At 31.4% G+C, this 14588-nt stretch overlaps 1 protein-coding gene across 1 annotated transcript; it reads left to right on the top strand.

Moving 5' to 3' along the window:
- Positions 1 to 10230: 10230 nt before the first annotated feature.
- Positions 10231 to 12153, top strand: LOC126718601 (UDP-glycosyltransferase 74B1-like). Its single transcript, XM_050420895.1, has 2 exons — positions 10231 to 10872; positions 11293 to 12153. The coding sequence occupies exons 1-2, from the start codon at positions 10231 to 10233 to the stop codon at positions 12022 to 12024; spliced, it is 1374 nt and encodes a 457-aa protein (XP_050276852.1). The 3' UTR covers positions 12025 to 12153.
- The last annotated feature ends 2435 nt before the right edge of the window (positions 12154 to 14588 follow it).

Below are 14588 nucleotides of genomic sequence, written 5' to 3'. Positions count from 1 at the left end.
CAAAATTGGTTGTAGTTTAACGTTACAATATTACTTAATAAAATAAACATTATTACACATTTTGAAAATCTAATTGTTGAATTGTATGTTCTTTACTCTCTTAATATACATGTAAAATTTTGTGTTAATCGGATATTATTTATTATATGATCTATAAGTTTATATTTTATACATAATTTTAAACTACAAAAATTTGCAATTTAAACAATTTGTTGATGACATAGCTATTGATCTTTAATTTTCTAGAAATTTTGCAGGTGTGGAAAATATAAGAAGAAGACATAATCCAATGGTGGATCATTGACTTGTAAAAGAAATTATGAGTGTCTTCGAATTCGATGGTTTCCAATTTGAGTTAGCAAACCATGAAAAAAAAGTGAGACAAGAAAAAGAAAAGAGAATAAGTACTACATGGTGCTGTTCAGTTGTTTCGCTGTCTTAATCTGTGACCAAGGGCCAATACCAAATAAATGCAAGAAAACTTTGTAACCTCTGGTTCCATTAGCCCGATGGTATCTTGAACTGAATCACTATCTCACTAAAAGGGAAAGATAAAAACTCAAAAAAGGAAAAAAAGAAAGAAGGGGTGTCCCATTCAACCATATTAACCTGTAATAAGTCATTAAAGGGAAGCAGAGTTGGGCACGTCTGATCTGGGAAAAGGGTTCAAGTTCAACAAAGAACTTCCTTTCAAATGGATCATCATACATGACACTAATTTAAAGGGTGGAGCATGAGTTGATTTTAGATCACGTACAGAGGAGATAAGTGTGTTTTCAAACTTTCAATTAATTAAATCAACTCGTAATTGTAAAGTCATTTGCCGTCAAAGGAGAAATTTGGAATCAAATCTTATTACATTTATTAAAATATAAGAAAGGTTAAAGGTTTAGGTTAGGCTAGAACAATGTAAAGCTTAACTCAATGACTTTTTAAGTAGATTGGATTCTTGAAGGTCTTAAAGCACCTTTTTGAGTTCACTAGTTCGACAAGTCACCACTGGCCTGAGAATAGATTCAAAATTTATGTATTTAGAGCACTCGCATTGGGGTGTAAATACCCATTAGTTATTCATCAAAAAAAGATAAAAAACGTAAATACCCATTAGTTGCTATTTTACAACTTAAGCCACCAAAAACTCACTCCATTAGCGTTTGTAAACTTAAAAAATTTGCAACCTATGAATAGTAAGGTTGCATATATGAAACCTTCAGCATTAGCATCCGGGAATGCAAAAAAAAATATATATATATTTTGCATCCTCAAATATTACTTTATCTATTTTACCAACCCATTTTACAACTCATCCTACATTCTAGTTTTTATTTTTACATACAATCCAATAAAATAATATAAACTACCTAATAAAATAATAAAAAGTAATATTCTCTCTCTTTTTCCTCATACTCACTTTTTCTTTTCACACACAATTATAAGATTAAAATAATATATTTTTTTTACAACCTATGAAAAGTAAGGTTGCATAATTGCAACCTTACTGTTTATAGGTTGCAATTTTTTTTTTTTTATTTTATTTAAGTTTGCAAACTCGGATGGAGTGGGTTTTGGGTAGTTTGGGTTGTAAAATAGCAACTAGGGGTGTTTACAACCCCCCCCCCCCCCCCCCCCAAATGCTAGTGCTTATTGTTCATAGGTTGTAAAAAAAAATATATATATATATATATATATATATTATTTTAATATGTGGTTGTGTGAAGAAAAAAAGTGAGTGGGGAAAAAGAAAGAAAATAATACTTTTTATTATTTTATTAGGTAATTTATATTATTTTATTGGATTATATGTAAAAATAAAAACTGGGATGTAGGGTGGATTATAAAATGAGTTGGTAAAATAGATAAAGTAGTGTTTGATAATGCAAAATAAGTTTTTTTTTTTTTTTTGGGTATCCCCAGATGCTAATGCTTTTATGTTTCTAATTATAAAACTTTGTTAAAACTTGGAAACTTAGGGTATGTTTGTTTGGAGGGATTTTAGTGAGGATGGAAAATTTAGAAGAGAAAAGTGGAGAGATAGCATTTTAAGTGGTTGTTTGGCTGGGAAGGGACAAGGGGAAAAAAGTAATAGGGCCCGGGTGTTTTCTCTCACTCATCCCCACCAAAATGTTCTCCCTAAAATGGGGAGAAAACTAGGGAGGGGGGGCCGGGGAAAAAATCTCAATTTGAGCCTATCAAAATGCCCATATGCATAGTGCACATGGGCGTTGTTCTTGCCATTTGTGTGCTTTTTGTTTTTTGTTTTTTTTTCTTTTTCTTTTCTGGGCGTTGTTCTTGGCAGTTTTTATTTATTTCTTTCTTTTTCTTCTAGGCGTCGTTCTTGCCCTTTTTTTTCTTCTTTCCTTATTCTTTTTTTTTCTACTTCTTTGTTTTTTGGTTTTTCTTGTACTTAGTAGTGTTTTATTATTATTTTCTTTTATTTGCTCATCTTCCTTTGGCTTGTGCTATTTTTTTTTTTTTTAATTTAATTTTGAAGTGTACATACACAATTTTTTGAATAAAAAAATGTGTTACTTTATTTATTTATTTAATGGGGACATAATTCTCAAGGAGTACGGATAATGGTGTTCCCTCCTCTCACATTCATTTCACATTCATGGTAGATTTCACAATGAATGTGAGAAGAGAGAGTTTCATTTCTTCGTACTTCGAGAGTACCTAAGAATTTTTTGTGAATAAGGGTAGTTTAGTTTAAAAACTATGATTGCTCCCCCTCCTCCCCCCCCCCCCCCCCAACCCTATCCTTTTTTTTGGGTTCCATCATCCATGGCTATTGCCTCTTAGGCCGATCAAAAAAATTCAAAAACTATGGAAATTTCAATTCGAGTAATATTATGTTCACAACATTTTTATAATAATTACATAATAAATTTGAAGTAGTAAATTATTATTAGTGGATAAAAAAAGATGTTAGTAACAGATCCAAATTAGAACTAAGAACATTAGTATCAGAAGTTAAAAAAAAAAAAAAAAAAAATCATATTTTAACACACCAAAAATCAAATCAACCAAAACTACCCAAAAAAAAAAAAAGCCACCATATTAAAAATAAAAACAAGTTGGTACGAGAGCTAGAGAAATTCGACCGATGGTGGCTTTTGCTATTGACAATGGTGGTTTTAGTTCGGTAGTAGTGGATTAGACTGACTTTAGATCGTGGTTGAGATGGGCTTCAAACTGACGGTGGTGGCGACTTCAAACCTAGGCTTGATTGGTGAGGGTAGCAAAGAGTTAAGGGAAAAGATAGAGAGAGCTCAAATAAACAAAGCAAGCAAAGAGGAGAGGGAAGAGAGAGAGAGAGTGAGAGCAGAAAGACAGTGTGTGAAAGAGATGGGCAAATAAAATATTCGATATTTAGCACATCTAATGTTAGTGTTCTAATAATAATTTGCCACCTAAAATTTGTTATGAAGTTGCTATGAAATTATGGCAGCATTACTCTTTCAAGCTATCCATATGTTAAACAAAATTGGGTTAACAATAACACAACCATGATTTTGTTATGCAGGGGCATATATTGGACAAGATTCACGTGGCAGCCTCTTCTTTTAGACAAGTTGCAGTTTGGTAAACAAAATAATTGGGTCGGAAGCTAGTACTATCAAGTATGCCAAGTGGATAACTTTGTGAGTATATATATATTATAATAATAATGCAGTTAGAGTTTAGCAAAAGGGGAAAATTGTATCTTTCAAAAGTGATATTATAACAAACACACAAACCAAAAAAAAAAAAAAATAGTAGGACCTTATATTCTTTATGTAATCATTTATTCTTTTTCATAAAATTTATGTAATAAACAATAAAATTTTAGGAGAATTACATAATAACAAAAATTTATATAAATTATAATTAGTGTCTATCTACAGTTAAATATCTTTTCATTCATAAGTGAAAATTTTACTTTGAAAACAAAAATCAAAATATAACTATTCATACAAAAAATCCTTTTATAGGTAAATAAAATATAATGAATCTACCATTATTTTGTTGGTGTTCTTATATTCAAATATCAATTAAAAATAAACATGAATTACATAAATTAAAGTGTTTGTGTGTGTATAGCCGTGTATATGTTCAAGCGCAGATGTATAATGTCCACATAATTTTTGTTGCAGAATCTTACGAAGCCATGCTACTAAGATAAAAATAATTTTCCCCTTTTCCACATTAAAAAGTTTGAATAATTCGCCTAGCAATATTGTGACCACAATCAGCGGCAATTGGCCATTTTCCATGGGCTGTCCTCAAATCAATCTTCGAAAGCGTTAACAACGCGCTTGTGATCTTTTGCAATTATAACTCCCCAACAACCAACTACAACATATATTTGGAAAATTAACTTTTTTTATAAGGGTTTAATTTACTTTTAATACTTTTTTAATTGGATATTTCTTGTTATTTTAAATATATAATAATAAAATAATAAATTTTAATTTTTATATTTTATTTAATTAATATATAATGGGATAATTTCTTATTAAATACAGTTTGGATTTTCAGCTGAAAAAAAGTGTAATTTGACTCTAAAAGTGAAACCAAACACACGCTAATTCTCTCTTGTCCTGGAGTGCCGGCAATTGTCTGTACTGCCTCCAGCTGTACACAACCTTCTAAAATACTTATAATCTCTCTTTTCACTTTTGACTTTGGTTACTCAAACTCACATGGAAAAATTATTTGAGGTGACAGGTGATTAGTACAACAATATTTTTATTGTATCACAATATGTCGTAATATGTCGTATAAACATTTGTGTAAAAAGTTGTAAAATTTATTTTCTCAATATTACAACAAATAGGCAATGAGTTTGAGCTCAAGCCCCTCCTTTCCTTGTAAGAATACTGTGCTGTTGAGGATGTTAGTTCAAAAACCATTGGGTATGTGTAACTAATCAATTGAAAAAATAGAGCGCAAATTAAAGACAATGAGAGATTACTTCAACTGAGTTTGTGCCGCTAAGATCATCGGCGCCGTCGTTCTCGACCCAAAGCTCATCGGCACCGTCGTTACTGATCTCGTTCTTGACCTAAAGCTCATCGGCACCGTCGTTACCGATCTCGTTCTCGTTCTTGACCCAAAGCTCATCAGCGCTGCCGATCTCGTCCTCTCGATCTCATTGCACTAATGATCTCGTCGTCTCGATCTCGTCGTTGTCTCTCTATCCCTGAAGTTTTCGATCATTCTCTCTTCCTCCCTCTCTCAGTTTGACCAAATTTGTATGAAGTTCAATGAATTATTTTGAGCAGATTTTTGTTTCTTTAAAGTGTATATATTGAAATTTTTGTAATAAAATTTGTTTGGATGCTAAGAAAATGGTTGAGAAAATGTGAAAATTTTGTAGGAAAATAGCATTTTCAGAATGTTACCAAACACTGAAAATGGTTTTCTAATATAATTTTTAAAATGCAACCAAACGCTAGAAAATATTTTCCTTTCCCGAAAATATTTTCACCTGAAAATATTTTACACCTGGAAAATATTTTACATTGAACCAAACGCAACCTAAGATCCGTTTGATTTGGTGGATTTTAGAAGGATGGAAAAATGAGAAGAGAAAAATAGAAAGAATATGATTTTTGAAGATGTTTGGTTGGAGAGATGAAATGAGGAAAAACTGGTAGAACCTGAGTCTATCAAAATGTTTTCTATCAAAATTGGAAAGAAAATTAAAAAGAAAACATGAAATTATTTTTCCGTCCAAGTGAAAACCAAAATACCCATGTGAAATGTACACATGGGTTTGGTCATTTTCCTTTTTTTTTTTTCTCCTTTTCTTTTCTTTGGTTTTATTCTTATTTCTTCTTTAATTTGATTTTTGTCTTTTTCTAATACTTATTAGTCAGTATTTTTTTTTTTTGTTCATCTTATTTACTTTTTTTATTTAATAGGCCTGATAATAAATTTATACAAACCACATTTTCTATCTTTTCATTTTTCTTCTCAACCAAATAATAAAAATTTTTTCATTCCTCTACTATTCCATCTCTCAACCAAACACAAATAAAATAAATTAAAATATTTTCTATCCTCTCATTTTTTAACATTTTTTCCATTTTCTATGCTCTCGCTCTTCTATCCCTAATCAAACACCTTAAGTTACAACTAACATAACTTTAAGCATTGTTATATAAATTTAAAAAAAAAAAAAAATTGCTGAAGTTAAAAAAAAAAAAAAAAAAAAAAGTGATTGTAGAATGCATATTTAGATTTCTTAATAATATATAATGTCTTCGCATATTTTATATATATTTAAAAATTGTCACTTAATATATACTTGACACATATATACTATGGAGACGAGGATCCCAAATCTAATTTAAATGGATAGTTAAGGTTATTTCCGAGGACGCACATCAAACATCGGGGACGAGCACTAATTATGTGAGACGCATAAAGTTAAAACATCAAAAGGGAAAAAAAGCAAACTTGGCACAGAATACAAGAAGGATGAAGAAAGAAGGGTATAGAAACCATTCTCTCCGCATTAAATACAAGACAACCACTATTCCGACTGCATTAATGAGGAAATGACCATGAATAGTGGTGGAACATCTAAGATTATAGTGTAAAACTTGCTAGTATGTTGCTAGTAAGATTCAGATAAGTTATAGCTAGATACAAAAGCAAGGAGAAGATTGAGATGAAGGGGGAGCCAAAAAAGAAAGAATAGAATCTATTCATCTGTAACTCAAACCTTGAACTAGACCCGCAAACCAACACTTGTATGTTTTCTTAACCAGTTCTTAAACTGTGAATTAATAGAAGAAGCATGATTTCTTATTCAATTCTATGACGTAAACCTTCTTAGTTCGTGCATTGGATATCATAAACAATTTAGACTTCCCATCTCTAAACAAATTTATTGTGATAGCAAATAGTAAAATCGTAATTTATTTCCATAAGTTGATTAATGCTTTTTCCCCGTTACATATACCTTAACAAAAGGTATTTACATTTTTTTTTAATTAAAAGAATTACAATACTAAAATGAAAGTGAAAATTAAAATAAGAAAGTTTATAGGATTAAGAAGTAAGAAAGTTTTTTTTTTAAAAAAAAAACTAGATACGACAACACAATGAAATTAAATAGATTTGTTGAGATCTTACCTAATGAATTGTTACATTTCGGTGTATTTTTTACCAAACATTAGAATCCGTCCGATTTTTTTTTTTTTTTTTTTTACAACACAAGTCATGCTCATTTCCAATGAGATTACGTCATGATTATGACATGACATGGAGCTTGGCAACATCGATAGGGGAAAAGAAACTGATTCAAGGAATGAATTCCCCAAGTAAAGAAAAAGACCCATGCGTTGGGTTCTTTATATACATGATTTTGAAAACTGTGGCCGATTGGTAACGTTATTTTAATAATATTGTTTATATTTTTTAGAAATATGTGTGAGTAAAAAAGTATGTGAAATTGCGTATAATGTTGTTTAAAAACTGAAAACATGTATTTAAACACATGTACCAAATGAGACTAGTAAAAAAAAAAAAAAATCTTTTTAAAAGTTTTGATTTCAGTTTTTACGACCGAGCTTTTAATTTTTACAATTTTTATCAGAAAAAACTAAGGTTTGGTTTCAATTTAATAGGCCTGTCTGATCAAAATTTTAAAATCATACCTATAATCTTCTAAAATACCCTTTTGCTTAAGTGTTTCTTATTAATACTTAATTTATTTATTATTTTTTTTTTTTTGGTGTTTAGGTTATTGAAATAAAGAAAAGTTAATGTTTTGAAAAGTGAGAAAAATAATACAAATAAAAAAATAAATAATATTTTAATTAAATAGAGTACAGGATAGAGAATTACATTAAGGTATTATGAAAAGTGGTTAGCTAATTTTTTTTTTTAAATAGATTTTAAAAAAAAAAAAAATTTTACTTGTGTGGAAGGGCATTAATTGTTTTTCCTTACTTTGTATTTAATTGCTCATTCAACATTCACATTAATTATCATTTCTTTTCCGTCTTTATATACCTTCTATTTGGAAGGGCATGGGCAGTTTATGTTTTTTTGAATTAAAAAATGGGGTATTTAATGTGGACTCATTAACCTCATGTCACGACTCACGTGACGACAATGAGTAATACCACGTGTACCGTACCATCAGGACTTTGATAAGATGACTTGCTCACCAAGTGAAGCAATATGAGGATCCTTACACAGTTTATCCTTATTTATTAGAAGCTTATTCAATATACAGTGCAGTCTTAGCTGCACTTCTCAAAAAAAGGAGAAATTATAGAGTCCTCTGGTGAACCACGTTATTTGTCCACCATTCCATTAAAAAACTTCAACTTGTTTAAAATTGCTGAGTCATTAATTAATTTCTGTTTAAAAAAATTTTCTAACTAACAATTTTAAACAAGTGGAAATTTTTTAGTGGAATAGTAGACCACATCACTTGTCCATCATGTGGATATTATAATTTCTCCCAAAAAAAAAAAAAAAAAGAAGCTCATTTAATATTCACATTAATTATCTTATCTTTATGTGCTCTTTTATTACTACACATTTATTGTTTCTTGAATCTCTTAATCTCTCATTCAAGAAATAATATAGAGCATATAAAGTTTTAGGGAAATACTAATGAATGCCTTAGAGCAATGATTAACAATCCATTTAAAGAAAGTTTTTAGAAGAAAAAAAATTAATATTTTGACAGCTTTTTCCATTTCCTATAAAAGTGGTGTTAAAACTTTCTTAAAATAGATTGTTAATCATTGCCCTAAGGGCACTCGTTGGCATGATCCAAAATTTAAATACCACCTAGAGCATTTGTTAATAGATAATTTTAGAAAATTTTTAATACAACTTTTATGGAAAATATAAAAATTTGTGAAAAAATCAATTACTTTTTTCTTTTCCCATTAAAAGTTTCTAAAAATAATTGCTAAACTAATACTCTTAGGGCATTTATTAATTTTTCCTATTTCGAAAAAATAGAGCATTGTAACTCGTAAGGAGGAAAAAAGGAAAAATAAATTTTTTTTTTGAGAATAAGGAAAAAAAAATTAATGTGAATGCTGAATGAACAAGTAAATAGTAAAAAAAAATAATTAAGGGTCATGTTAATAGATGTGCTTAGGGAAATTGTTAATAAACTATAATAGAAAAATTTTGACATACTTTTCATAGCATAGAAAATATAGAAAATTGTCAACAATATTTATTGTTTTATCAATCTCCAAATAAAATGTTTCTAAAAATAGCTACTAAACCAAATAATTAATACTAAGAGCATTGATTAACATTTCCCAATAATTAATGCCCTTCCACAATAATTTCCAAATAATAAGGCAAGAGGAAAAAAAATATAATTAATTAATGTGAATGCAAAATGAGCAAGTAAATAGTAAGGAAAAACAATTAATGCCCTTCCACAATAATTTCCATGTCTTATGTGGCACAGTGGCAGCATTCATATGAAGTTATGAACAAATTTCAATAAAAGTTCAAAACATCGGTTTTGATATATGGTAAGAAGCATAGATAAGATTCAAATCCTTGAATTATTCATATAAAAGAAAATTAAATTATTTATAAAAGAGGGAAATATGAACGGATACCCTAAAGGTATTGGTTTTTAGAAATTATTTTAAGAAACTTTTTATAGAAAAAGAACAAAAGAAATTAATTGTTTTGACAATTTTTTATATTTCCCATAAAAGTGGTGTTAAAATTTTTCTAAAATTATTTATTAACAATTGTCCTAAGGGCACCCGTTAATAGGACCCTCTATAAAAAGGGTTATGCTAACGGGTGCCTTTAGGGCAATGGTTAACAATTTATTTTAGGAAAATTTTAACAACACGTTTATGAGAAATAGAAAAAACTATCAAAACATTAATTACTTTTGTTTTCTTTTCCCATAAAAAATTTCTTTAAATTAATTATTAACCACGGCTCTAAGATCATCCATTAACATTTCCTTAATAAAAAAACGAAAGTATAAATAAGATGCTAGCTAATTAATTATTGAATAAAATGAGTTATTTTATGATCTCAACATTTACCACAATTATGTGGTAAATTAATTGTAATTACACTTTTACATGAATTCATCACATTTTGTTGGCCACCCTCAGTTTGCCAAAAGTATGTGGTCCTAGTTTTTTAGGATAAAATTTACTGTAAAACAAGTTTCTCTGTAGCCTATAAATAAGGATAGTTAAGGAGAAACAACAATAACATAAAGAAATGGAGGAAACAGAGTATAGAGGTCACGTTGTGGTGATCCCATATCCAAGCCAGGGTCACATTAACCCTCTCCTCCAATTTGCAAAACGTTTAGCCTCAAAAGGGGTCAAGGCCACAATAGCTACAACTCGTTATACTCTCAAGTCCATTTGTACAGCAAACGTTGGTGTTGAGCCCATCTCCGATGGGTTTGATGAGAGTGGCTTTGCACAAGCAAAAAACGTGGACTTGTTCCTGAAGTCATTCAAGGCCAATGGCTCAAGAACTCTATCTGAACTCATCCAAAAGTTTCAAGACTCTGGTTCTCCTGTGAGTTGTGTTGTGTATGATTCCTTTTTGCCATGGGCTCTTGATGTTGCTAAGCAACATGGCATTTATGGAGCACCATTCTTTACCAATTCAGCCACTGTATCCCACATATTCTGTCTCATACACCATGGCAAACTTTCGTTGCCATTGAAGCTTGAAACTACACCACTAATCATTCCTGGCCTACCTCCATTGAACTTCCCTGACCTACCAAGTTTTCTTAAGTTGCCAGAAAGTTATCCAGCATACTTGGCAATGAAATTAAGTCAGTTTTCCAACTTGGACATGGCTGATTGGATATTTAGTAACACTTTCGAAGAATTAGAAGCCGAGGTATGTGACTAACATCACCATTATCAATTATCATGTTAACTTACAGATATTTTACCATCAATTCAATGTAGTCATTCTTCTCACTAGCATAGAAGCAGCATGAAAGAATAGAATTTTACAGTATATACTTTTTTTTTTTTTTTGTACACAAGTTTTTTTGTTTTCTTAGAAACCATCACACACAAGAAAAACAAAAAGGGGTTCTAACAAGTTAATATTGGATATTGTCTTATTTAATATATATTTTATAATATTATTGGTATTAGGTAAATATTTACCTACCAAAAAAAAAAAAAATATATATATATATATATATATATTTACATACCAAAAAAAAATTGCTTACCATAAAATGACCCTTTCTTTATCTTATTATACGCTTACTAAAACAAAAAATTTTCGTGTTTTATGTTTGAGTAGGAAGCGAGAAGCATATCAAAGCTCTGGCCAGCAAAGTTGATCGGACCAATGGTCCCAGCGGCTTACTTAGATGGCCGGATTGAAGATGACAAAGGATATGGAGCAAGTCTATGGGAGCCTCTTAGTGATGATTGCATCAAATGGCTAGAAACAAAGTCACCTAAGACAGTAGTGTATGTCTCTTTTGGAAGCATGGTCTCCTTGACATTAGAAGAAATGGAAGAAATTGCATGGGGCTTGAAGGAGAGTGGCTTGCATTTCCTGTGGGTTGTAAAAGAATCTGAGCAAGATAAATTGCCTGATGGGTTTGTGGACTCAACAAAAGAAAAGGGTTTGATTGTGACATGGTGCAACCAACTAGAAATACTGGAAAACCAAGCCATTGGTTGCTTTGTAACACACTGTGGGTGGAACTCAACACTAGAAGGGTTGAGCCTTGAGGTACCTATGGTGGGAGTGCCAAAGTGGGCTGACCAATTGACAGATGCAAAGTTTCTGGAGGAGATTTGGGGTGTGGGGCTAAGAGCCAAGGAGGATGATAAGGGAGTTGTGAGAAAAGAAGAGCTTGTAACGTGTTTGAAGGAAGTGATGGAAGGAGAGAGAAGCCAGCAGATCAAGAAGAATGCTAGTAAATGGAGGGAGTTGGCTAAGAAAGCAGTCAGTGAAGGAGGGAGCTCTGACAAGAATATCAATGAATTTGTTCAGCATTTGGTACAAAAGGATAGGCGATGAACTTTTCTAATAGTTACCATTTGGTGTAGTTTAGATTGACCTTCCTAGCAATTATGCAATTGTGTTTTTGTTTTTTGTTTTTTTTTTTTGGGAGAAATTATGCAATTGTGTTTTATTGTGCGTAAGTGAGGAGACATTTCTTAAACATATCGTCTTTTACAATATGAGAATTTAATATAATTATAAGATTCACAATATGAGAATCTAATATTACTATAAGATTCACATGCTATGAAAAAAACTAATACATACGTTGAATGTATAAAATAAATTATTAGTGTTTGTGTGTGAATGGTCATGTGAATTTGTTTTTTAGCTAGGTCAACGTGTGACTTGTTTTCCCTGTCCTGTCATTGTTTTTTTAGATTCGTTTCATTGGAATGTATTTAAATGGGAATTCTTTCATATAGTCCCTGTTTAGCTAATGAAGAATTACTAATGAAATTCTTTTTTCCCCGTACATTCTTTAATATTTTCATTTTTGCATAAATGGTTTTCTTTTCTTTTTCTTTTTTCTTTTTTGGGAATAAATTCAACAGTTATAAGAGGAGAATGGAGCATTTGAACTTGAACGTTTTCGTTGAAAACACGTGCTAGTTAAGTTAGAAGCTGTGTATGTGATATTAGGGAAAGCAAAATAGTTTATTAAGATAGGAAATGTAAGCAAGAGGTTGGCAAAGGAAAAGTGAGTTGAGTTGGGAGTTTCAACTTTGAACAACAGCTAGAGTGGCTCTTTTTCATTTGAAACAATAATAAACAATGGTCAAATTTTCCGGAAGTTAGGGACAGCTATTGAGACTATATTAGTGTAGAACGTGATACACAATTACAAGGGGCGGCAACCTCTCTTTCCAAAAGTTATCAATCAGCAACAATAAAGGGATATAAGTTTACATTCAGAACATTAGAAAGTGTCTGGATGAGTTTATTTTACCGACATATTTAGTGTGTGTTTGGATTGAATTTATTGTTGCTGAAATTGAAAACTGAAAACTGAAAACTGAAAACACTGTAGCAAAATAATTTTTAAATGTGTAAATAGTACCGTGGGACCCATTTTTAATATTTTTTAATGAATAAAGTGGCTGTGGGTCCCATAAACAGTACTGCTACAGTACCACTACAGTACTGCTACAGTACCACTACAGTACTGCTACAGTGCCGTTTGTCTCCCTTTTCTGCAAAACGCGTGAAATGTAAAAAAAAAAAAGTGTGAAAACGCAGACGCAGCAACGCAACGCAGAACTAAACACACACTTAATTTAAAAGATTAACTGTTTAAATGTACAGTCGTACTTTTTTTTTTTTTTTTTTTTTTTTACCGACATATTTTTTCTTATTGATTATTAACATTCTCATTTGAATATGACCAAATCATCTCAACCAATTTTTTTTGGTCTTTTCATCAATAATTGTAACCCATATCTTTAAGGTGTTTTACTCATTTTCAGTTCTATATTTTCATGCATTTCCATTTATTTATCTTAACATTCTCATTTTAGCTATACTCATTTTATTAATATGTTACTTCCTAACAATCTAACAAACCATAGAGCATAGTTGGTCTTATAGCAATTTTATAAAATTTTACATTTTACTCAATAAATATTCTATAATTACGCAATACTCTTGATATGCTTCTCTACTTCATCCTCCTTACTTTTATTCTATGATTCACATTCTCTTTGATCTCTTCATCTTTATGAATTATTAATCTAGGATATCGAAAGCTATCATTCTTATATATCTCTTGATTATTCAGTCTCATAGCCTTTTCATCTTTGTTTCGACATTTACCAAACTTTCATTTCATGTACTTTGTTCTAGTCCTACATAGTCAAAAAGCCTTTAGATTCTAGAGTTTCTCTCCAAATTTCTAACTTAGAATTAACAAGGTTTTCAGACTCGGACCGTTCATTGAACCGTAAAAGGGAGAGGTTCAAGATTTTTGAGGTTGAACCGAGGTCGAACCGTGATAATGTCATTGTAGGGGCAAAGGCCCAAAGACCCAAAATCATACAATGGGCCTTGGACCCCATACGGGATGGTCAACCACGTTCGAGGAGAGGACGTGGATGCCAAAAGGGGCCCCAGTCCAGTTCTCGTAGGCCTGAAGTCATTTAAAGGGCAGTCCGAGGAGAAATGTCTCCTCGAACGTGACGAGTATGGCTCAACATGCACTCTACCTACTAAAAGGACCCACCCCAACGAACACTAGTAACAAGGACAATTCCTACAGACCCATGGCAAAGAAGGAAATGAAAGATGCCCAAGGAGAGGCTACAGCTGCCACATTAAATGCGTTACAGCTACTTTTCTAGCCGCATTAATGTGGAGAAGACCTGTGAACAGTGCTGCCTTGGCTACCACAACTCACAGAAATATGGAAGGGATGTCCGATGGGATAAGCACTCAAGTGGGAGTCCAGATAATCAACAAGTGTAAGGCCATGATGGCTTCAAGGAGGCTATATAAGAAAGGGAGTCCTCATGAGGAAGGGCACGCGAGAAAAGGGAGAGGAACAGAAAAAGAACTGGGAAACTTAAAGGAAGAACCAACAAATT

The sequence above is a fragment of the Quercus robur genome, chromosome 3 (assembly GCF_932294415.1).
Source record: "Quercus robur chromosome 3, dhQueRobu3.1, whole genome shotgun sequence".
Taxonomy (NCBI): domain Eukaryota; kingdom Viridiplantae; phylum Streptophyta; class Magnoliopsida; order Fagales; family Fagaceae; genus Quercus; species Quercus robur.
Note: the sequence above shows the minus strand (reverse complement) of the source record. Positions and strands in the feature narration are given on the sequence as shown.

Coding starts and splice junctions, on each gene's coding strand:
- LOC126718601 (XM_050420895.1), top strand. CDS start 10,231: ATGGAGGAAACAGAGTATAGAGGTCACGTTGTGGTGATCCCATATCCA. Junction 10,873..11,292: donor TCGAAGAATTAGAAGCCGAG/GTATGTGACTAA, acceptor ATGTTTGAGTAG/GAAGCGAGAAGCATATCAAA.